Source organism: Puma concolor, chromosome B3 (assembly GCF_028749965.1).
Source record: "Puma concolor isolate L17-30 chromosome B3, mPumCon1.1.hap2, whole genome shotgun sequence".
Classification (NCBI taxonomy): Eukaryota; Metazoa; Chordata; class Mammalia; order Carnivora; family Felidae; genus Puma; species Puma concolor.
Genome location: NC_141672.1, coordinates 142,151,326 through 142,175,690, shown reverse-complemented (window position 1 = coordinate 142,175,690; position 24,365 = coordinate 142,151,326). Strand labels below are relative to the sequence as shown.

General features: G+C 55.6%; 1 protein-coding gene and 1 long non-coding RNA gene across 7 annotated transcripts in view; one reads left to right on the top strand and one right to left on the bottom strand.

Moving 5' to 3' along the window:
- The first annotated feature begins 7,143 nt into the window (after positions 1 to 7,143).
- The window catches only part of NTRK3 (neurotrophic receptor tyrosine kinase 3), a 400,390-nt gene continuing 383,168 nt past the window's right edge, over positions 7,144 to 24,365 (top strand). For 2 of the 6 annotated variants that reach the window (XM_086711502.1, XM_086711506.1), the window contains exon 1: positions 7,145 to 8,069. In XM_086711502.1, the coding sequence (XP_086567628.1) occupies positions 7,822 to 8,069 (248 nt within the window). In that variant the 5' untranslated portion in view covers positions 7,145 to 7,821. Of the gene's footprint in view, positions 8,070 to 24,365 lie in introns of all 6 variants that reach the window. The other 4 variants (XM_086711505.1, XM_086711504.1, XM_086711501.1 and 1 more) reach the window with 3 other exon arrangements.
- Positions 10,468 to 11,462, bottom strand: LOC147580442 (uncharacterized). The gene is made up of 2 exons (XR_015252910.1): positions 11,267 to 11,462; positions 10,468 to 10,858 (listed from the first exon to the last, which is right to left on the bottom strand). It is a non-coding gene; the product is annotated as an uncharacterized LOC147580442 (long non-coding RNA).

The following is a 24,365-nucleotide window of genomic DNA, read 5'->3' as shown; positions in this document are numbered from 1 at the left end:
AGAAACAGGTGGAGAAAAGAGCAGCGTGGGAGGTAGTGAAGGCGTAACAGGAGACTAGGGGCTGAATAGCGTGGCTGGATTGGCCGGGAAGGACTAGAGTATGTAGTTGGGCCCCAGGAGGTAGGGAACAGGGCTTGGGTTTCTGCAGGACAGAGGCCACAGTACTGGGGCTGGTGGGCCTGGGCTCAGCCCCCTGCTCTGCTGGGTGTGAAGAGCTCATGAGAGCCCAGGTGGTCTGGCACTGCCTTGGAAACTGCTGTTCCCAACCTTCTCCTGACTGTGGAACTGAGATCAGGAGCTACTTCTCTCTCTGTTCTCGAAGCCCCTTGATAATTGCTCTGCCAGGGACAAGTTTACAGCAGCAAGTATAACTCTGGGGTGTGGAGGAGGTAGTCAGCTCAAGGCACCCCAGTTCTGTCCCAAACTTCTCTTAGGGACATGCGTGGGGTTTTAGGCAGCAAAAAGGTACATTAAATCACCTCCAAAATGTGTGATGCCCACTCTTGCGGGGACACTGAGGTAGGCCCCGGGGAGAACAGAGTGAACAGCAGGGACAGGTCCTAGCCCTGTTGGTGCTTAATAGACTGACACTGAGCCCTTATTTACGATGTGTTGAAAGGTTTCAAAGTGCAGGGTTTTGCTTAACAAACATGTGTAAGGCATCTGTTACTTATCAGTTGTGTTTAAGGGGTTGGCAAAACAGTACATAAAACAAGCAAGGTCCTTGTCCTCAAGAAACTTATACTTTAAAAGCTGGTAATAATGGGGAGGGGGGGTGGCGCCTGGGTGGCTCAGTCAGTTAAGCATCTGCCTTGGGCTCAGGCTATGATCTGAGTTTGAACCCCGCATCAGGCTCTCAGCTGTCTAGGCAGAGCCCACTTAGGATCTTCTGTCCCCCTGTCTCTCTGCCCCCCCCCAAAAATAAAAAAAAATAAGGGCACCTGGGTGGCTTAGCCCATTAAGGGTCTCACTCCGGCTCAGGTCATGATCTCAAGGTCCCTAAGTTGGATTCCTGTCGGTGGGGCTCTGTGCTGACAGCTCAGAGCCTAGAACCTGCTTCAGATTCTGTGTCTCCTGTGCTGCCCCCCGCCATGTCTCTCTGTCTCTCTGTCAAAATAAACCAACGTAAAAAAAAAAAAAAAAGGCTGGTAACAGGAAGAACATCCCCTTCTAGGTGAACAAAAATTCACCTAGAAGGTTCTGCCCCACCTTGTCAGTTTTAGCCCCCTCCTCCCCTCCAATTTCAGCTTCCCACCTTGTCAATTTCAGTTCCTTCCTCTGCCAAATGAAGGCCATTGGCCTGGCTGCCCTTTGCTCAATACAAAGTAGGTGGAGTGTGTGTAAGTTACTGCAGGAGGCTTAAGAGGAACGGGTCTTTGACAGAGGGTGAGCGTGACTGTCTGCCCTCTACCCTGCTCTTTGCAGAACCTGCAGTGGACATGGCTGGGAACCCCCTGCTAGGCAGGACTGTGGCGTCAGTCCCTGTGGCACTGAATTCCCGCCCAGCCCAACTGCTCACAGCCAGTGGTGACTCAGCAGGGGCTACCCCCTGGGCAGAGGGAAGCTAACCCTCCTACCCCCCAACCCTGGAGCAACAGCCTGGCAGGAGAACCAGGGAGGGCCCTGGGGTTACTTCTCAGTGCCCAGTGCCTTGTTCCACATGGCGCTCAGGCCTGGGGCCTTCCCTGGCTGCTGGCGACTCTGGGGTCTTGGAATGCAGCTGAGAACATCCATGGGAAGTAGAGAGGCTGCAGGGGACCACCCCACAGCTCAGCCCCACGCAGTTAATTTGCTAGGGGGCATTGCTAGGGGGCTCTGTTTCCTGCACGTGTGGGATGAGATTTAGGGTGACCAGGGCGTTTGCCCATTGGTGGATAGTTGGTTGGTCCTGAGGCTTCCCAGTGGAAGCAGGAAAGCCTTCTGGGTACCTCAAAAGTGGAATAATGAAGCTAACACGCACAGAATGCTTACTGTGTGCCAGGCACTGTTCAAGGTGCTTTACTGCATTATCTCACAACCACCTTGTGAGTTAGGCCCTGTGAACCCCCACTTTGTGGATGGGGAGACCGAGGCACAGAGAGTTCAGTGCCTTGCCCAAGGTCAAATGCTATTGGGTGGCTCAGTCATCTCACTGGGTCTATTACATGAAACCATATTTAGTTTTGTTACAGTTGCCTACCGTCTTGTACCCAAGGTCACAGCACCTGTAGCCTGCAAGACTTGAAGTGTACTTTAAAGGGGCCATTGACAAACCTGAAGGTACTACCAATGACCACAGTGGGGAAGGATCAGAAAACTGATTTTGAAGTGTAGGGAGGGCCCTGAGGATATTTTGCTTGGAGAAGAGTTGAGAGGTGGGCACCCTTCTGACTGGCTTGTAGAAATGAGACTAGACTTTTCCTTGGGGTTCTAGGTGTACCTCTAGTACCAATGATGGATGCTTCAGGGAGGCTGGTTTTAATATTTGAAACTGAAGGCATCCAAGGAATAAAGCTGTTTGTGGACAGACTGGGAGGCCTTGGTTGGTGTGAGCTTCCTGTCCCTGAAGGTGTTCAAGGAGGGATAGACTGAGCGCTTGGAGATGTCATGAGCGGATTTCTGCATCAAGTAGGGCTGTGGGTCTTTGGCCTTGAGAGTCCTTTCCAGCCCAGAGATTCTGTGAATCTCTCATCCAGGGTAAGTAGAAGAAGTAGAGAATCACCTGGGCAGCATCCCCAGTGAGGAACCCCAAGCCCCCTCCAGACACTCCCTCCAGGGCAGCACAGGAGAATCTGGGTATCCTCAGAAAATAATGGACAGGATTGAGGAGTGAGAGGCAAGGGGCTCTGTTCCCCCTGGCAGGTAGCTCCAACCTCCTGGCAGGTGCATTCCCAAGACCTTGGGATCTGAGTCAGGATCCTGAGCTGGGGCATCTTGTTGTTAGATTCTCTTGTTTCTTTTGACATCTTGTGGTAAGTGGGGCTTTCACCCTCCACGTATGATCAAAACTCCCTCCTTGGCACCTGGCCTTCTGGATACCGTTACATGTCCCCAGCCTCCAACCGTGCCTTTCCGCCTCACATCTTGAGTTTGGGTCACCCAGGAAACAGGCTTTTTTTCTCAGACCCAAGTCCAAGTTGGCCGGCTCCAATAGCTTTTTGGAACAGCAGGTTCTTCAGGGCATGGTTTTCCCTCCGTCTCCTCTGGTGCTCTCCTAGTCACTACCAGTACATTTCTTTTCCCAGCTCAGAGTTTGGGCAGGAGGCCCTGTTTCTTCTCAGACTGGAAAGTCTGGCAGCACAGCTTCTGGATTTAGGCTGACACCACAGGAGTAGGGCATGGTGGGTGAATCCAAAGTGCCTGGGGTCTGGCCTGCATCCCTGTGACATGGTCCCTGCCTTAGGAGTGTGGGCTCATGGGGAAAGCGGATGTGGCTGGGTTTGGGTTTGGAAAGGCAGACATGTGAAGAGTGGGCCAGCAGAGGTTGGGGGGGGGGGGGAGGTACTGGGAGGTGATGACTCCTGGGTCAGCGTCTTAATGTTTGTGTGCCTGCTGAGTCTTTACTCCCTTCCTCCTTTCCTAGAAGGCAAGGGATTTTGGCTTTGGGGATACCTTACAAACAAAATAGTCAAGGAGGAATCTCAGGTGCTCACACAGCTGGAACATGCCCTTTGGGATGAGACAGGTGTTCAGTTTTCTCTGGATGGCACAGAGGTTGGACTGCTGTGCTTCAGGGGGTGGCCTCCCCTCCACCTTGATGGGGGGCTACATCCAAATCAGGGGTTCCCACCTTATCCAAACCCTTACTACCAGAAGGCAGCTGCTCCACTGTAAAGGGTTTCTAAAACTTTCCAAAACATTTCTTTTCATTTTATATAGAGAGAGCACGAGCAAGCGTGAGCGGGGGAGAGGTACAGAGAGGGAAAGAGAGAGAATCTTAAGCAGGCTTCATGCTCAGCACAGAGCCCCACATGGGGCTCGATCCCACAACCCTGGGATCATGACCTGAGCTGAAATCAAGAGTCTTTTGCTCAACTGGCTGGGCCATCCAGGCGCCCCATCTAAAGCTTTACTTTCTGTTAAAAAAAACTTTGCCTCCTCTTGCCTCTGATGGGTCAGCTGGGGCTATAGTGCTAAGTTTCCTCATTTCTAAGACTGCAGCTGGCAGGAAGAGGTGGAAAGGTTTATCCCGATTGGCAGGATGCTGAGCTGGGTCCTGATCTCTCTGGGACCCAGTGATGGCTGCAGACTTAGAATCACTATGTGTCAGGCATTATTCCTTGTCAACCAGGACGTTTTTACCAAGGAGACACCCCAAATGCTCTGGATCCCTGTTGACGAAGAGGAGGGTGTCTACAATGGACGCTTTCTCCTGCTTTCTCAACTAAATCTGGTGTGTCTCAGGGGTTAAGAAGTGTTGAAGCAAGAGTGTATTACATCCCTGGGTGAAGTGAGCATCTTCTTGTGCTTATGGTGAAACTTCCTAAGTTTGTACTTAACAAGGTCCCTGCACCTGATATACTCAAGTTTTGTTTTGTTTTGTTTTGTTTTCACCCTAGTTGAGTAATATTCAGGTCCACGTAGAACCAGAGGATATTCAAGCTGGAAGGTATTTTGGGAGTCATCTTGGTACTTTTCAAACTGCTACGTGCTTATCAATCGCCTGGGGAGCTGGTTAAAATGGATAGTCTGGGGTGGGGGCCTTACATGTCTCATTTGAAGAACTTCCAGGCGATGCGGACGCTGCTGGCCAGAGGGCTACGCTTTGGATAGCGAGGTCCAACCTAGTCATTCTACAGACACGAAAGTTGAGGCCCAGAGGCTTAGGTGATTTGCCAGTGGCCAGAACTGGAACTCTGTTCTCTCCATTCCTAGTCTATCTGCTTTAAAAAGGGCCTCCTTCCTTTTAAGCTGCCACTTCCTGCTCAGGCCCAGGGCTCTAGCATAAACAGAACATCCCATCTTAATCCCATTTTACTGTTAGGATGAAAGGCTTCTTGTTCCATCAGGGCCCCTAGCTTCACAGCCTGCATTTTTATTATCTCCAAAGGGGTTTTAAAAGTTTTTTTTTTTTTTTTTTTTTTTATTTGTTCTGACTTACGGGCACCTCCCCTTCTCTGCTGGAGATGGTAAGAATCGGTTCTCTCTCTCCCCCCAAAAGTGTGCCGGGCATTGTCTAGGTACAACCATTTCAGTTTCAGCCTGGAAAAGTACTGTTGGGCGCAATCCCTTTGTCCTTCCCTGCTTTTTGGACTCTCCCCTGGGGTGGTCTGAGGGAGGTTCTCTGTGTATCTCTGCTGCCACCTGCTACCTCCTGAGGCCAAACTTTGACTCTGCCTCAGTTTCCCAGGCTTTCAGGTATTCTCAGGCCTCTCCCATGAATGGGACTTTCAGGGCAGGGTGGTTCCCAGCGGACAGAGGGTATCAGGGGGTTGGCCTAGGACCAGTAGGAACTGGTTTGTCAGACTAAGGAGGTCTCCACTCTCTGTCCCCTCCTGCTGGTGGGAGGGCAAAATGCCAGTCTGGGGACAAGGCCATAATGGCAACAAGGGGGTAAAAGTCTCACCAAGGCTGAGGGATCGCAGAATGTAAGGGGAAGTCGGGAAAACTGCCTTTTATAGACATGTTCCTTTCTTTCCTTTTTTTTTTTTTTTTTTTTTTCTTCCCAAGTTTACTCACAGCGACAGTGCCACTCGCAGGCGCCTGGTCTGTCTGTGGTTGCGCCTGGGGTGGGCGGGTGGCACCCGCATACCCCCTTCCCCCATCTTGCCTGCAAGTTGCCTGACCTGCATCGGAATCCATAGGGGGGTGGGGGAGAAGCCTTTCAGATGCTGGATGCAGTTGAATTCAGCGTATTCGCCTCGTCGCCTGCCCTCATCCAAGATCGGGGAGGAGAGCCCAGCTTTCTTCTGCGTGTGAATGCTGTAGTGTGTTTGCCTGCTCGGACTTCCCTAACCCTTTCTTTTCCTTTCCCACAGCGAATGCTCTGGTTTTCTCAGCAAACAGCTCACATTTGGCATTTTGACGTTTTATTAAAAAAAGAAAAAGAAAAAGCCCTACCCAGGCAAAAAGCGGGGACCCTTCTCTTCTCCGATGGGATCCGAGCTCGCGTCAAAGGCTGCACCTGCTTTGCGCCCCTACCAGGAAGGGGTGCTTGTGTGGGAGGGAAGAAGGGAGGTTCTGCGCCCCCGAATCCGGAGAAAGCAGCCCGCCCGCCCCCTCACCGGGCAGCCAGAGCAGCGCACCCGAGAGCCGAGCCCAAGAAGCCGGCCTCTGACGGTGCTGGTCTGCTTGCCAAAAAATGCCCCTTGCATCTCAATTTCCCCGGCCGTTTCTCTCCCACGCACGACTCGCCCGGGGCCACCTCGGCTCCCTAGCGCAGTCCTTGGGGCGCTGGTTCCATCCCTCCCCTCCCAACGCCGAACGCAAAGCCCACCGCCAAGAAGGCGCAGGGGGTGCGGGGTGGGGGCACCAGCCCCTCCCGTGCCCCTCAGTCCCCTCCCAGCCGAGCCCAGCTCCCAGACTCTCGATCACGGAAATAAGTGTCATTTAGACGGAGAACCGCGCGTCCGCGGCCCCCCGTCCCTGGCTCTGGGTGCTTCTCTGCGGTTCCAGTGCGCTCCCGAACCCCCCTCCCCCGTCGCCGTTTTCGGGCCTGTGCCCCCCACCCAGACTCGGGAGCACTCCCCGGTCACCTCGGCTGCGTCCGTTTCACTTCCTCTCGCGGTCCGGATTGCAGCAAAACACCGGGCAGCGCGAGGGCCAAAAAGTGGAAAGGAGAGCGCCTTTCGGCGTCGCGCAAGCCAGCTCGCTAACTCCCCCTCCCCAGCCCAGACCCTCTCAATCCCAACTGCAACTTTTTCCCTTCCGTCTTGGTTTCCCCTTGGCCGCGGCGAGCGGGCGCCGGGCCGCGAGGCGTGGAGCGGGCGGGCGGCCGCGCGGCTGCGGGTGGCGGTGCGGGCGAGAGCCGCGAGCCGCGAGCCGGAGAGTGGGTGGGTGGGTGGGGAGGGAGGAGGGGAGAGGACGGGCGGGGAGAGAGTGGGGTGTGGGGAAGGGGAGGGGGAGAGGAGGGAGGGGGGAGATTCCGCTCTCCTGCCGCTCCCAGCCGGGGCGAGGGGGAGGAGGCCGCGAGGAGGGAGGGGAGGAGGGAGGGGAAGAGAGGGAGGGAGCCGAGGAAGACGCTCCGATAACCCGTGCGTTTCGTAAGGCTCTGAGCACTTGTACATTTCTGCAGGCGCGCGACGAGCCATTCGCGGCGGCTGCTGCAGCTCCGACTGCATCCTCCTCCTCCTCCTCCTCCTTCCCCCGGGCTCCGGGTGTGTGTCTGCGTGAGTGTATGTGTGTGTGTGTGTTTTGCAGGTGTGTCCGTTTTAATTCTGCCCAGTAGGTGGGACTTGGTGACTTTAGCACCATATTTTTCCTTTTCTTTTTTTTTTCCTTCTTTTTCTTTTTTGCCTCCCCACCGTCTGTTGCAACCCTGCAAAGTCTCGGAGTCGGAGAGCGCGGCTCGCTTCCCGAGCCCCCGGACCCGGCGAGCCGGCGAGCGCCGAGCCGGCCACCATGCCAGGCAGACCGCGCCACTAGGCGCTCCCCGCGGCTCCCACCCGGCGGCGGCGGCGGCGGCAGCGGCGGCGGTGGCGGCGGCGGCGGCGGCGGCCGCGATGGTTTCAGACGCTGAAGGATTTTGCATCTGATCGCACGGCGTTTCAAAGGCAGAGGCCCCCCCTCCCCCTTCCCCCCTCCCTCGCCGTCTTTGTTTCCTTCCCCCCCAGCTCTCCCCACTCCCCCCACCCCACCCCCCTCTCCTCTCCTCCTCCTCTTTTTTAGAAGCCGCGATCGGAGATGGATGTCTCTCTTTGCCCAGCCAAGTGTAGTTTCTGGCGGATTTTCTTGCTGGGAAGCGTCTGGCTGGACTATGTGGGCTCCGTGCTGGCTTGCCCTGCAAATTGTGTCTGCAGCAGGACTGAGATCAATTGCCGGCGGCCGGACGATGGGAACCTCTTCCCCCTCCTGGAAGGGCAGGATTCAGGGAACAGCAATGGGAACGCCAGCATCAACATCACAGACATCTCAAGGAATATCACTTCCATGTAAGTCGGGCGGCAGCTTCCCCAGCCCGCCTCCCCTCTCGCTCCGCGTCTCCCCCACGCCCGCCCTCGGCCGGGAGCCGGCCCTCCGCCCGCCCGCCCCAGCTCGCCGCTGCCCGCTGCCCGCCGTCCGCCGGGCGCGCGTCAGGCTCGCCGTGGCTCGGGAGATGCTTTCGGGCGGCGGAGTCCAGGTGATCCGGCCCCGGCACGCGTGAGCCGGGGCTTGCGTGTGTGCCTCTCCTCGGAGGGGACCCCAGCCGGCCCAGGGCTTGCGGGGCCCAGCTCCCGCCCCCGCCCCCACCCGCTGTGGCTCGTCGAGTTCTTTGCCCCCCACTGAATAGCAACAGTTTGGCCACGCTCGAGTGGAATAAAGTAGACGAGGTTCGATTCCCGGCAGAGGCGGCGGCAGTGACAGCGGCGGTGCTTAGCCGGTAGGGAAGGTGACAGGGACTGTTCGCGATCCAGCTGAGATGTTTAACTATTTCCTTTTGGAAACCGCAAAGCACGCTGACAAGTAAACAAGTTGGGAGCTGGCTGCTCGCGGGGAGACTTTGGACATGTCGTGGCCGTCATGGACGCCTACCTCTTCCCTTTCCCTCTCGCCCGCCCTCTCCAACCCCATTTTGGGCATTTCCGAGACACCCCCCCGCCTTTCCCACCCTCATCTGCATCTGGGCGCCTACAGATCCCGTCCTTGGGAGCTTTGATGACTGCTCCGGTAATTCCGAGTCAGGATGGAGAACGGAGCAGAGGGGACTGGCGCGTCTTGGGGATGGGGGTTATGTGATCTTGCAGATGCGTTTTTTGGGGAAAATCCAACTCGGATCCGCGTTTTGTTTGGTTCTGCCCCATCTGAGCGAGACCTATGGTGGCCCGTATTTCCCACCCGTCCCCCTCCCCCCAACCTTGGGTAGGGGTCGGGGATAAAACTGTGAGCCCCCGGGAAAGAAGAGCTCAGGGTCCAGGGAAGCTGGCCATCTTTTCTTCCACTGACCTCAGGGCCAGGTGACCCCCCCTCCCCCCATTTTGACATCCAGAGATGGGTGTGGACGCACTGGGGTTGCCCAGGGCATAGCTCTCTTATCCCCCTCCCGAGGTCCACACCCCTTAGGGTCCCTCAAAGTGAGTAGGAAGCCAAGAGGGATTCACACTGAAGTCTGGGCTGGGGTCTCAGGAAGGCGTTTGGGGTGGACTCAAGCCCTGCTAAGTCTGCCATTGGTGCTGCTCTCCCCGGCGGCAACCCTCCCTTTGCCTCAGAGATGGGGCGGCCAGGCCGGGAGGAATGCAGTCCTGCTCTCCCAAGAAAGCCCGCCAGCCCTTTTGGTTTCATGGAGAGTGTGCTCGTGTTCTTGCCACTAACGGTTTGAGGAAATGTACGGCCCGGGAGATGTCTCTGACTCCTGGCCCAGGAGACCAGCTTGACCCACATCTTAGCTCTGCCGCTCACGTCCTCACTACCTTCAGCGGGTGGGCCTGGGATAATAAGACAAACAGCCAAGGTGGGAGGGGTTGGAGGGGGGCAGGGGCTAAACAGGATGGACCCAACTCTGCCTCTCCTGCCCTGCGGGCCACAGCATTCCAGCATCCGGGAGGATGCCTGGAGGAGGGTCTGGAGCGGATTGTCAGGGAAACTCCAGCTGGGAAGTGCACCATCGGGCTGTGGGGGCTGGGGTGGGGAGAGCATAGCAGTGGGTCCAGGGGCTCAGGAGTGGGATCTAGGGATTTCCAGGGGGATTAGTGGGCCAAGGATTGGAGAGAAGGGGGCCTGGTGTGGGTCTCTGGGAGCTGGGGAGCCTTATTCAGCTTGTTCTCTGCTTCCAGGATATGTGTATCCGTAGGAAGCCAGAGGGAGGCAGGGATGGCCACAATCACGTAGGCTCTCTGTAGCCAGGCAGAGGTTTTCAGCGCTCCTCTGAAAGCGATGCTTGGGGAAGCAGTTTGATCGAGGAGAGTTGGCTTCTCTTTCCAGGCAGTGGTACCGAGACAGAGGTGCTGGAAAGGTGGGTGGTGGGTGGGGATGGGGCAGTCTCTTGTCCCCTTGGGTGTTGGAGGACTCCAGGGGGACATACAGGAGGACGGTGGGCAGGGAGTGTATTGGGAGACTGTGTGTGTGTCCCCATCCTTGCTTCGGGACTCTGCAGATGGGACTCCTCTCTTTAAATCCACCCCAACACCTAAGAGCCAGGGAACTGGATTCCCACAGGAGCTGTGTGGAGTGGCAGGTGGGAGAGAGGCAGGTCAGAGGTCATGGGTCTGATGACCCTTCCTCACCCCATCTTTTCCCCAGTGCCCTGTTACATCTATGGCTGGTATTGACTGAACTCGGGGAAGGGCTTCGTCTTCTAGCCCAGAGGCAGAGATCAGTGGAGGGAGGCAGGGGGAATCATGCTCAGCCTGGGAAGCAGATGTCACCGTGTCCTGTTTTACCCGAGGGAATGGAAGCTCAGGGTGGCAGAGTAATGTTTGGGGGCACGTAGCCCCAGTGGAGAGCCAGGCTTGGATCTCTGTCCGTCCAACACCAAAGCCGAGGCCCCAATTCTGCCTGGAAGCCTGTGGAAGCAGGCCGGGAGGAGGGCCTTAAGGACAGACAGAAGCTCTCACTGCAGGGCAGGAGGCCCAACTTCAGCATGATCTGGCAGGGGGGCTTGAGTTGAAGCCGGGGCTCGGCCGGAGGAAAGCGTGATCTTCCGATTTCTGGCGCTATCAGAGATGCAGAGTTGAGGGGTCCTGCAGTCTTCTACTAGCCTGAAGCTCTTGCTGGTGGATGCTTAGGGGTGCAGCTTGGGCAGACTCTGGGGGATGAAGAAGAGGCTGGGGTGTAGCCAGATTTCGACATCAGGCCTAGCTACGGGAACCGGGGGGGCTGGCTTCCACAGATGTTGTGGGACCGTAGAGTTCTAAGGTCCTTCCCTCAGTGCTTAACTGACAATACGTAAATTTTAAGACAGTTGAGAGGTGCCTCATGGTCTTTCTCTCAGGGTCGTGTGTGGCTTGGCTGTTGTGTACCCCTCGGAGGCTGGCTGAGGGTGCCTCTGATGGAGCAGGGGGCTGTCCCGTTGGTATCAGGAGGGAAGCCCCTGTAAGGCATCAGGGCAGAAGTGTGGGTCTGCCCTCCGCTCCTCCCCAAGGGCCCTCTCCCTTGGCCTCTTTCTGTTTAGGAGGCCAGTCCCTCTGGAGCCCAGGGCACACAGTAACCTTACCTAGAAGGGTCCACGCACTGCCCTGCTGCGCTCTGGCCCCACCAGACTCTGACGTCACAAAGGCAGAGGGCGGTGGCTGGGAGGTGGGCCCACTGTCTAGGTCAAGCCTGCCTGGGGTTGGATCTGAATGGTGTCTTCTTTGACTGTCTGAAGATCAAAGGGGAGGAGATGGCTCACAGGGCCCAGAGTTCCTGGGACTGGCTACCCCGCCTTGGGAATACCATGAGCTCTTTCTTGGCTGGGACTCTGAGCCACCAACTGGGTCTCTGCAGGAGCCACCCCAGGATGGCTGGTGTTTGCAGCTCTCAGGTCCTTCTGTGTCCCCGGTCTTCCCTGCAGGCCCTTGCCTGGCTGGGTGAAGGATCTTTCGGGCTTTGGCTGCTGTATTGACTCCTTGATACTTAGCCTTTCTAAGGATCAAGGGAAGAGCCAGCCTTGACAATTACCCTTGAGAGCTGGGATGCAGGCAGGGGTGTGAGCCAGGCCCCAAGGGCATCATGGAGCTCAGCCAGGCTCTTGGGAGTTAGGCTAGGCCTGAGGGAGGTGGGCTCAATCCGGAGGCCTTTGTGGTGAGATTTGGAAGGGGGAGTGGTGGCAGCTCTGGGGAGTGGGGCACTTCTGGAATGAAAACTGGGGACCCTGGACTCCAGAGGTCCTGGGATTTTGCTTGGAGACAGAGTCTTCAGCCCCCGCAAGCCCAAGTGAGTCTTTCCCGGCACAGTCTGGGGCCCAGGGTATCATCTCTACAGCTCCAGGGGGACCTGAGCACGTGGTGGTTTTGGGGAACACCGGCCCAACCTGACCCTAGCGTTGAGAGCCTTTGGGGACTGGTCCCTGGAGGGCTGAGCCTGGGGCCTGGGAGGCAGCTCAGGGTCCTGCCTGGCTGGAGTGGCGCTTGCGGCTGTGAAGAAGGGAGGGGCCTGATGTCTGCTCCCCTGGGATGCTGTCTGTCCTTGCCCCGCCTGTCCCTGTCCGCTGCCTTCTCTTCCTCTCTGAGTGTAATGGGGGAGCCCTCGCCCCAGCTGACTCTTAAGTGGGAGTGTGGGTGGGCCGTGACCTTCTCTCGGGATGACCTTTGCCAGTATTGTGGCATTTCTCCTGCCACTGGACTCCGTTCCTTGGTTTATACTGGGATCACAGGCACGGTCTCTGGCCTCCCTTCGGGGCCTCCAGGTGGCCAGAGGGAAGGTAGACTTAGAGAAAGGGATGAGTCACCATGAGTCCTACCGCTGGTCTTGCCCCTAACCCACTGTGAGCCTTAGGAGGTGCTGTAGCCTTTCTGAGCCTATAAATTCAGCTATGAATTGAGGCCATGGGGCGGTGCCCCTTCCTTCTTGGACATCTGCCATCCTAGCCCAAGGAGCACCCCTACGAGGCTCTGTGAGGCCACTTCTAAGGGCACCGTCTTTGGGGTTGGTAGCTGACCTTTGTGATGCACCCCAGAAGAGGGCAGGGCTGATCGCTCTCTGGCCATTGGCCATTTTCCCCTTCCTTCTTCCTTCCCTTCCTACTTCTAGAGAACTCTGGCTCACCTAGAAAGAGCCACACAGTTTGGTCTCAACTGCCCATACCAAATGCCACACTTAGCAATGTACCGGGGCCTGCAGCCTCTGAGAGGCCAGACACCCGGCTTCATGGCTGTCTGTTCTCTACTCTGCGCTCAAGGCAAGAAGGAGACCTCCCTCTGCAAAGCTTCCAGTCATTGCCCCAGCAGAGACCTCCTCTGGATGTGAGAGGAACATGCTAGAACTTCCATTTCAAGTTATTCTTGTCTAGAAAAGGGAATGTTCAATATTTAGCATATGGACTGAAGATACACAAGCATATGATTTAATAAATAGGAGCGTTCTGGGGTCACAAGATAAAATTTTTATTGCTAAAGCATGCGTAATCAAAAAACCTTGGTGTGTCCATAATCCAAAAGGCTTAGAAGAGCCTGGGTTTGGGAGGGAGGTGGGTAGACAGTAGGATAGGTGACCCTGAAGCCCAGACTCTCCCTCTTAGCTCTGTTCCAGGGGAGGGGTGGGTTGATTGGCAGGGGGAGCAGGGAAAATGAGAGGAGGGGTCAGGCTGGGTGGCAGAGGAGAATCTCAGCACTGGACCACTGGAGGGCCAGGCTGGGTCTCAAAAGACTATCTCCTAGTACCCGTCAGGTCCTGCCTTTTGTTTCTGTCCAGCAAATTATTTACCTCCTGAACACCTCAGCATTTCTCTTATGCTTTCCAGTTTACAGTGGTTGGGTTTATTTTGGCCACAGCTACTTGAAGCGCATAAGCAGGGATCATAAGCAGTCCCATTGTACCGATCAACAAAATAAAGAAAAGGGTTGAGCTGCATGTCTCCCAAAAGGAAAGCTGTAGAAGAGTCTCGTGACTCCTTCTGTGGTGCTCCAGTCATGACTTCTCTGGTTCCATGGACTCTTCTCTCTGGTGGTGGTCCTTTGGCTAGACATCCTGTGGCTCCATTTTCATCCAGAAAGTTCTTTCTCCCACCGGGGGCAGCATTCTGGAAACGGTCCGTCTGTGAGGGATTGGAGGACAGCTGAGAGTCCTGGAAGATGGGTCTAGGTGTGGCCTGAGTGGAGGCTGCATTTGCCACCCCCCCGCCCCTTATCAGATCTGGTGGTGGCTGTCAGCCGCTCAAGTCGTCTGTTATCCCATGAGCCTCACTCGCCTTCACTTTGGGAAACACATACTCCTGGAGACCAGGCATGTTTGCTGCTCCTGTTTGATGGGTTGGATCACCAAGGATGAGGACTCCACTGAAGTCATAACAGAAGCTCAGTGCCCACTGGATCCCTGGGAATCCCCATGAGGATCCTTAATTTTGTGCAGGGCTCACCAGAACTCATGGCGGGAAGGATCGGCTGCAGGCGTCCTCTCCCTCATGTTTCTGCCCAAGGGGACCGCGAGAGGCCCAGACAGAGCCAACGACTTGCCTGTGGTGCCGGGTTACTGGAGGGTCCCTCTCTCAGGTGCTGGGGCAGGCGTCACCCTCTTCTGCTCTGGCAAAGCCAGAGCTTTGCCCACGACTGTGTCTCCCTCTGGGGCGATGTTTCCAAATTCTGGGTCCCCAGAGGCAGCAACTAGGCGAGGCTGGCAGCCACACGGCTCCTCGTAGCCTGCGGCCCTCGCCAATTACAGATTCACTCGGTGAGGCTTTCTGCTCTGCTCTGTTTACGTGCAGGGCTGGGGGGCCCATCCTCTCTCTCCAGCCTCACCTCTGTCCCCCGGCCCTCCTTCCATCTGCCTTGTCCTATCACCAGTGTGCCTGGTCTGGGTGGTAGGAGATTTGGGATTCCTTCCTCAGAATCATCAAGCATGGAGAGGAACACGGTGGCTGGGTTTCCCCAGCTGATCCTCGGGGCCTGGCCTCTCCCTAGGTTTGGACAAGCCCCTTACCTCTTCTGGGCCTCTGTTGCCTTATCTGTAAGTTGAGCATAGCGATAACTACTTCTTAGCAGTGTTCTGAGGGGCAGTGCCCTGTATCACGCCCAGCAAAGAGAAAGTCGTCAATATATAACAACAGTTAACTTGTACCGAGTGTTTCCTGTGTTATAGACCTTGTTTCAAGCACTTTGGAAGTAATAGTTCATTACGATCTCACATGAACCCTAGGAGAGAGGTACTGTTAGTTAATATTAATCCCATTTTACAGGTGCAGTACGAGCCTAGATATCGAATTTGACTTGCTTAATTTTGCACAGAGTGGGCTGACATTTAATGTCAAGCTGTAGTGTCTGGACTCTTGGGCTAGTATATGTTGGTAGACACACACATTTGTATAGTCATTCGTGAATACACGACCATCGTACTCCGTTAAGAATTAAAAAGAGGGTCGACATGAAGGCCTAGAAGGGTCGTTTATTTTGTAACATTCCGGGTCTGTGGATGAGAATTGCCCTGGCGGTGCGGTCAGAGGGGAAGGCAAATGAGATGATGGGGATGGGGCTGGCCTGGCAGCACTGGCTGATGGGGTCACAGACAGGCAGTCTCAGTCGGGGAGGCCTGGGGGCTTGCCTCCATGACCCGCTCCCTGCAGCACCTTCCCCCAGGGCGGTGTCTCAGCCAAGCCCTCTTCCCAGGCCTCCTTGACCAACCACCCTGTGGTGTCTTGGCCTTAGGTCAGGTCAGCTCCCCCAGGAGACCGGGTGCCGGCTGAGTCCGGTGGGGATTCAGGAAGGCGACGGCTGGGTCCCCGCCAGCTCCACTCTGGGCCGAGGTGTGGTCAGCAGGATCGTGTCCCTGACTGCCCGTTGCCCGAGAGAGCTCGGGTGAGAGAGTGGAGGGCAAGGGGGCTTCTCGCAGGTAGAGCTTCGGGGTTTCAAGACTGCTGACAGACGCGGAGCAGAAGGGGGATGTCTACAGTGCCGAGCAGCTAGAGCTGGGAGCTGGTGTGGAGAGCGTCTTCCCTGATTTCATGGCTCTTCTCTTGCTGCCTCCTCAGACCAGCAGGCTTTCCTCTCCTCCACCCTTCCTCTCGCCTGCGCTGTGCCCCGTTGCTCACGGAAGCTCCGTCCGCCTCTCCACGGGGATGAGCTGGACGCAGGGAGGATGGCTACAGCTGTCCCCGTGGAGACGGCGGGAGTCCTGCTGAGACCGCAGGGCCCGCCTTTGTGGAAACACCCTGTTTTGCTGCTGCTTGGCTGGAGGGCTCACCACATCACAGAACCTCCCTGGCCTTGGTTTTTCTTTCTGGGAGTTGGGGTACTCCTGCCTGTCTCCCTCATGGGGTCATGGTCAGATCGATGTGGTAACGTGCTTCATGGGCTGTCTAAACAGTGGGGTGCCATGTGGATTGTTTCTATTTCTAGATGTCTGGGGGTATTTTTGAGTTAGGAAGAAGATCAAGACTTTGAACCATAAATCACCTGATCTGGAAAAGGGTTTGGAAATAACTGGGGTCCAACCCAGTTTTACCAAGGGGAACGTGGGGCTCAAGGGAGGTGGATGGGCTTGGCTCAGTCACCTAGTGAGTCCTGGCGTGGGGCCCTGCCTCCCCAGCTGGTGTGGCTTTCCTTCCCCACCCTCTGCTAGCGGCTGCTGTGGGGCTGAGGGATTTGGGCTCTTCCAGAGGAAGGGAAAGGAGCCCCTAGTCTCTTGCAAAGAGAGAAAATGAAGGGAGCAATCTTAGACTCGCTGTCCTAACCTTGCTGCCTCCCACGGTAAACTAGGCTGTGTGTGCGCATCTGGGGGTGTCTTTGCGCAGGCACAAGCGCATGTCTTCTGTTCGCTGTGCGCATCACGTCTGAGGTCTTCGTAAACAAGCTCTAAAGCCTTTGGCTTCCTGCTTGCCAAGTTCAGCTACGTGTAGACCCCGGTGGCCACCAGAGGGCAGTGCTACGCATGAGACGGTAGGAGGCTGGTGAAGGCCAGCACCAGCCTGAGCTGGGGATGTGGCTCGAGCCTGGTGAGATGTGCGCTGGCTGGCAGACCTGGCTTTCAGACCCTTTCTTGAGCCAGGGATGAGCAGGGAGGTCGCCTGTCCCTGAGGCGGGGCTTCTCTCTGCAGAGCTGGTCCTGCCTTCACCGTAACTGCAGCCCAGCCACGGGAGTCTCCTGGGCCTGAGGTCCCCGGGACGTGGCTGGGACCACGTGCCCTGCGTGGACGGAAGTCACTGCTCTTCCCCTCTGGTCTGTCTCTGCAGCAGCAGCAGGAGGGATCCGCACATTTGCACAGGGGTAATGGAGATGAGTGAACAGGATGTAGTTCCTGCCCACGAAGATCAGTCTTGATGTGGACACAGAGAAGTTTAGAGGTGGTTACGCTGTGGGGTTAGTGTCCCAGAAGAATTGAGCTTTATGAACTCCCCCAGGCTGTTTGATATACTGACCTAGTGTGGGGGGATCGCTCACTGCTCCCTGCCCCCTTCCCCTCATGCCAAGCTTGGGGGTCACTTAGACACCAGGTGACTGCTCAGTAAATACCAGGTCCTGATGATTACCAGGTGCGAGACCTTGGTGCTGTCTTTTAGTCTTTCTGGGCTCTGTTTCTCCCTCAGAGATCCCCACGTAAGTTGACAGGCCCTGCCTGGACAAGCTGGTTTGGACCGTTTCCTTTCTGTGAGTACTTGGCTCTTTTCTGTCTGTTTCGGGCAGTCTCATATTGAGCAGGCGCTGTCTGGCCCCATTCGCTAGTTGGTCCACACGTGAGCCCTGTCCCACTACTGTGGTTGTCAGCTTTGGAGATGGGGTCTTCTGCTTTCGTGGTGGGTGTTCAGCTCACAGAGCTGCGTCTTGCAATGCTGCCCTGAGACCCATCCCGGGGCTGCAGATGGGACCCTCTCTGTTGCGGTCAATCTTTCCCCACCTACTCGTTTCTGACACTTTTTTGAGGCTGGTACTTTGAAGAGCAGGGGTGAAGCTGACGTTCATGGCCCTCCTGCTAGATTGGAGGTTGTCTGTGTATGCAACCCTGCTTATGTATGGCTTGAGATCACAACTCTGCCTCTTACCAGCTCTGTGACCTTGGACTGGCTACTTTTTCGATCCTCAGTTTCCTCACCTGAAAAACGGAGATAATGCTAATAATGCAATGATGCTATTGTAAGATTTCACGAGGGAGTGTGTATGCACGCGCGCATGCGCCGTTCCTCTCATTTTCTTCCTCCTCTCATTACCACACTCCAGAACTTCATCCCCACGGGCACAGATACTTCCTATGGCTCTCATCTGTTCTTTCTGCTTTCAGTCTTTTCTCCTTCTAGCTCAGCACGCTCACCCTGACGGATTAAGCTTCTAATCCAAGGCCTTCTGTTAGAATAATTCTGGCGCCCGAGATTTTCAATGGCTCTTTTGTCTGGGAGGCAGCTCGGGGTGGTAGGGAGAATAGTGGCTTCTTTGGCCACGTGGCCTTCAGTTTAAATCCTGGCTCTGCCCCTGTGTCAGTTTATCCACGTTGTGTAACTTCCCTGAGCCTCAGTTTCCTTCTCTGAAAGATCAGGCTAACTGTGTCCATCTTTGTAGAATAGTTGTCGGGATTAGACGAGATTACGGTAGGTGCCTGGCACGTGATGGGCGCCCGGAGGCCAAACTGGCCTGTAGTACGATGGGAGTCTCACAGAGGTGATAGGCAGTGACATTTCCGGGTCGTTGAAGCATGGGACTAGAGGGAGTTATGTGGGTGGAGGTAGCACCTGGGCCAAGCTGAGGAAGGCAACAGAAGGACCAAGATGAAGTATATCTGGAAAAGGTGACAAAGTGACTAAGGCACATGTCTTTCAAAAGAGCAGGGAGATAGCTGGTTCCCACTGATAGACTCAGTTGGGGTGCCAGGGGGCAGAGTGTCCCAGGCGCTCTGGATGTGGGGAATTTCTATGCAGACTAATTCAGGAGCACCCAGCCTCTTGCAGATGGGGTCCCATGGACTTTTACTGCTGTTCTTGCCTGGGGTAGCTCCCCATTCGCTAGATGATCCCATTCAGGGCTACTGTAATTGACTAAGACTGTCAGCTACAGATGGGACTGTGGGACCAGTCCTGGGAGAAAGAATTTAGGAATCTAGTGGGAAGGGGGTGAATCCTGAATCCTCCAGTCCACCCTCAAGGGCCTCCCGTTCACATTCACTCCAGTTCCACATTGAGCCACAAGAGGGCACTAGACCATGATTTCTGCAGGGAAGGAGGCACTGGTTTGCCTGCCCTGTTGAGATTGTGCCTTTGATCAAAGCTGGTTTTCTCACAGGTTCCAGCATCCCTGAGGGTCATGGTAAAGTCATTTGATTTAACTAGGGCCCGTAGCTCCATAGCTTAGAGTCTGATATCTCAAGGGAGGCTAAATTGGATAGTGGAAAGGTCATAGAATTTGGCTTCAAACTCAGGTTCCAACACTCGCCCTCTCCCTTGCTTGTTTTTTGTTTTTTTGGTTTTTTTTTTTGTTTGTTTTTTTTTGTTTGTTTTTAACTTTGAGTAAGTTACTTACCTTCTCTGGATCTCATTTTCTTCATCTGCAAAGTAAGGTGCTTTGGGAGGTGCTTTGCAACAGTGAGGATTAAACTATACGATGTGTGGAAAGTGTCCGGAACATGGCGTTCACTCCATGGTTGGCCATCTGTCTCTTTCTGGAAGAAAGATGAAGTTAGGATGCAGGGCAAGAGTTATTTGCGTGATCACGTTGGCCTATTGGGGTCCTTTATACTCACCAAGGAGTGCTCTATGGTTCCAAGTCACTGGGGGGCAGCAGTGACACCCAGAGGCTGGAGTGGAGTACAGCAGTGTGTTCGGCTGGGGTGGCAGTGGTAGGCACTGTTGGGGCAGGCGACATTGAAACTGCATCATGGGTGATTGGCTTCAGGGGGTCTTCGAGTGCTAGTGGCCACAGGTGATTCTCTCAGGTCACGAGTGGGATGGTGGCCATTGGAAATCTTTGTGGCCTGGGCCGATGCTATGAGGTTATGTACTGTGGAGCACACGCGTCCAGCTGAGTGACTTTATCACAGCCAGCCGATCCTGGCATCAACCACCCAGACCCTTCTGGTGTTTTCGGGATTGCTACTCTTTGGGAGGTGCTTTAATTCCAACCACTCTATCTGGTTAGCCCTAGCCACCAGCCACAAGACTCAGGATCTTGGAGGCTCAGTGTGTTTACCTGGAAAATGGCAAGGCGAGAGGTTGCTGGGCTAGTCGAATGGGAGGGTTTTTTGGCTTGGATCTTTGGATATGAGTATCAGGAATTGTTTCAGGCCGTGTGCGTTTGCGTGTGTGTCAGGGGTGTGTGGGATCACGTGGGAAAGGGGGGGTTAGTGGTAACCGCTAAGCTTCAGGCTTTACTGGGAGAAGGGAGGGGCCTTTCCCCAGCAGAGGTGAGGCTGGAATCGGGGTGTGACTGGCTCCTTACCTTCGGTGGCCTCTTCCTTATGCACCTGAGATTCAGCAGGGAACCTTGGCAGACGTGCCAGGCTCAGAAAGTTATTTAATATCAGCTTTGCTCCAGATTGTGTTTCTGACTCCTTGCCACCTCTTAAGTGGCAGTCATTTTAACAAATGTGGCGGTAAGACACCAAGTGGGAAATAACATGAGAAAGTGAGGAGGGGGCCAGGGGCGTGGAGGAGGGGTGTAGTTTCATTCCCTTGGCAGAAACCTCGTCTTTGAGGCAGTTGTAGGGAGAGAATAATGGAAGAGGAGGTGGGGCTCCTCAACGCCCCTGGCAGTGAAGGGAAGGGCTTGACTTCCCAGCGTGCGGCCCCGTGGCTGCAGATTTCTCTCCTCTGTGGGAAGGTCCTGTGCCCTATGGGGTGGCTGGCTTCTGTCCCTGGGGAGATGTGCAGGGAGGGCCTGTATCTGTTTTTCAAAGGCCTATCTTCCAAGTGCATAAGAGACCGCTGATGGGGGCTGGTGTTGGGGCACGTTGAGTCCACTGTGGGTGCTGAACTGCATGTGCACCCGGGCTGTGGGGTGCCCAGCACCTGCCTCACTGCCTGCCGAGGCCCATCCCAGCATCTGGGCTCCTGGGGAAGGGTGGGCAGGGGCACCAGCAGGGCCAGCCTGGCCCTTCCTCCTGTAGGACCCGGAGAGGAGGGAGTCCCCCCTCTGTCTTACTAGTTCCAGCCTCCAGCCGTGCACGGTGCTAAGCCTTGGGACACTACATGGAGAAGATAAAGGGCCATGCCTTCTTGGAGCTTACAGGCTTTTTTTTTTTTTTCTTAATTTTTTAAATGTTTATTTGTTTTTGAGAAAAAGAGACAGTGCGAGTGGGAGAGGGGGAGAGAGAGAGGGACACAGAATCACAGCAGGCTCCAGGCTCCGAGCTGTCAGCACAGAACCTGACACAGGACTCCAGCTCAGGGACCATGAGGTCATGACCCGAGCCGAACTCAAATGCTTAACCGACTGAGCCACCCAGGCGCCGCTATAGGTTTTTTTTTTTTTTTTTCAAGGTTTATTTACCTTGAGAAAGAGAGCGAGAGTGTGAGCATGAGTAGGGGAGAGGCAGAGAGAGAGGGAGAGAGAGAATCCAAAACAGGCTCCATGCTGTCAGCGCAGAGCCTGATGCAGGGCTTGGAACTCATGAACTGTGAGACTAGGACCTGAGCCACCACCTTCTGAGCCACCCAGGTGCCCCCGCTCTTGGAGTTCAGAGTCGAGTTGGGGTGGTGAGCCTTAGTGAAAGGAGTGACAGCTGAAAAGGCTGTCTCAGGAGAAGCAGGGGCAGGATTTTAGAAAATGCACGTGATGTGAAGTTTAAAGAAAAACGTACACGCATGAAAACGTGGCTTCCCCGAGGTGGGCAGGGTGCAGTGTTTCTAATTGGAGATTTACAGATTCTGGATTCCCTTGTTCTCAGTCCCATCTAATGTCAGAGGAAGCAGTGGAGTTAACTTGTCAGGGTTGTGGGCCCTGGTCGTGAGTTCGACATTGGCCTTGCTGTTGTCCACAAGGGGCTCCGTGGTATTTTCGGGGAAGCCATGTACGGAAGGCAAGAGGGGGGCTGCATTTCTGCTGCTGTCACTTTCTGACCTTGGGAGACCAAGATCGGAGCAAGGTCACCGCTATTAGGAAGGTGACCCCCAGCAGCCGAGGGGACAGGGGCAGGGAGGCAGGAAGAAGAGTGCCACGGGCCCTGTGTCCACCCACAGGCTGCAGGGTGCTCTCCCCAGACGCTCATTTCCCCAGTTCTGCATTTGTTCAGCGTGTTTATGTGAGAGCCTGTGAGGGGCCAGCCCCTTTTGTGAGAGCTCCCTGGACCTTGCTCGTGGGAATCTCCCTCCAGGCTGCAGGGAAGCTGGGCCAGGTGTGCTGAGGGTGCAGCCAGATTCCCTCTGACCCCCTCACAGGCCAGGTTCCTGGGAGAAAGTCCCATCAGAAGGTGATCTGGGTGGAGGAGAGCCACGGGTGGGATGAATGCCCAGTTGGTACACAGAGGTTGGCTTCTGTGCTGGTATAGGGTCAGCCACCTGCTTCCTCCTCTGGGCACCCAGCAGACCCTGTGCCCAGGCCGTTCTGGGCCTGCCCCCCCCCCCCCCCCCCAGTGGGGAACACGAGACACTCCCCCTCCTTTCTGCTCAGAGCAGTGCCTGGGGCCCCCAGGGAGCAGCTGCGTGACCTTCTCCCTTCCTGACTCTTGTTCTGGCCTCATTGTCCGAGTAATTTCCTGTCTCCATGCAAATGACTGGTACTCTTTCCTGCCTCCCCACCCCACCTGCCCCAGTCCCGGCATGCAAGCTGCCTCCCCACCCAGCCGATGTGCTGGCCTGCCTGCCTTCTTTCCGTCAGTCACTCACTCAGGGCTGCGGTTGTCTGGACTCTGGTGTGGTGTGTGCAGGCCTTGGGGCTCCACCCTGTTCCCTTTTCTGGTGTCTGTCCTCACCTGCCCCAGGTGGGTCAGTGGATGGAAGAGGGTGGCATGGCTAGGGTCTCAGTCCAGCTGAGACTCTTGGGTTCCAGCCACATGCCCTTTATGGCATCAGGCTCCTTCGTGTTTTTGTTTCTCTACTGTGCTGTGAGCATCAGCAGCTGGGGATTGGGTTGTATTTGGCTGTGTTCCCAGTAGTCAGGATCTAGTAGGTGCTCAGTAAAGACCTGATGAGCAGGATGGGGGTGCTTCTGGCAGAATGTCTCCCAGATCTAGAACAGATCCCAGCTCGGTGACCATGCACACGCCTCCACCCAGAGCACCGGGCGCCTCCTTCTCCTTGCTCTCCGAACCTCTGTGGGCCTGGGGCTTTGCCCTCAGCAGAGCAGACTTCTAGAGTGCAAACCCTTGCAGTGACTGTGTTCCAGCGGCTGTTGTGAGGACTGGCTATTTTAATCCTGTCATTCTCGGCACAGCCCAACGAGGCAGGTACTATTATCAGCCTCATTTTTTGAAAGCACAGGGAAACTGCAGCATGGGGAGGCTATTGAACTTGTTCTCGGTCGGCCATTTGGCTAGTAAGTGGCAGGGCTGGGGTTTGAACTGGGCATGTCCGGTCCCAGGGCCCCCCTCGTGCCCCTGGTGTTATCGGTGCCTCTCTCTTTCTTGCCAGCCCTTATTTCCTTTAGTCTTGGGCCCCCCTGAGTCCCTGCAGCTCCCAGATGCCCCTTGGCATACAAGACACAACACCGTGCTCACCTGTGATGTGTGAAGGGGCCTCTGGGACCTGGTGGAGTTTGAGATTCCTGAATTTTGTGGGCACAGGTGTTTTCAGCCACATCCCAGAGAATGTCTTCTCTGTGAGGACACTGGGGCAGAAGACAGGGACTTCCTGGGTCCTATCAGTGCCACCAGCTTACTGGGTGAGTCCAGGCACGGCGCTGGCCATCTCTGGGCCTCCGTTTTCTTATACTTAAAACCAGGAGTCCCGCCCAGGTGATCTCGGGGGGCCTTTCAGGCTCTGACCTCTGATACTCCGAGTGGCGTGACTGGGGACTGGGTAGAAGGTTGGAGAGGGCCGAGGCTGCATAGGGGTGGTCCTATGTGTGTGGAAGGCTTGTGGGAAGGGACCCTGGCGGTTCTCACACCTGTGCGTGCATCCCTGGCCCCAGGAGGGCTTGCGGAAGCACAGACTGCTGGGCTCCACCCCAGAATTTCTGATTCCCATTTGTGGTGGGACCTGAGGACTTCCTTTCTAGTGAGTCTCTCCAGGTGATGTGGGTGCTGCTGGCCCTGGGACCACACTTTGAAAATGACAGCTGTGTTGATGGCTTTCGGGGCACACTCCCTGGAGATCAGAGCTGGGATAGTATTGTGCATACGTTTTGTATGAATTTTCCCAGGCCATGAAAAGTTTGAATACCTCCGTTCTAGAAGCACACTAACCCACTCCTGAGCATATTTTGATGGGGCCCACCCAGGTGCCGGCTTCTCTCTCCATTCCCCTTTCTTCTCTCTGCACCCCAACTGTGGTGCCTGGCTCTATTCCGACCCTGGCCCCCACTCTCCCCTTTTCCCACTGGGCTGGACTTGCCAGAATGTGCTCTGGTCCACATGATCCAGTGTGTAGTTAGGAAATAAAAGCACAGTTAACGTTTTTCATAGTACTTTTCCAGACTCACAGTTGATTTTTAAGAACTATCTGGAAGGCAGGGAAATAATTCTGTAATTGCAGCTCAGGAACCTTAGTTGGGTCCTAATTGCTCCCAGGGTCAAGTTCGGACTTCTCTGTTCACGTCTAGGCTGCAGC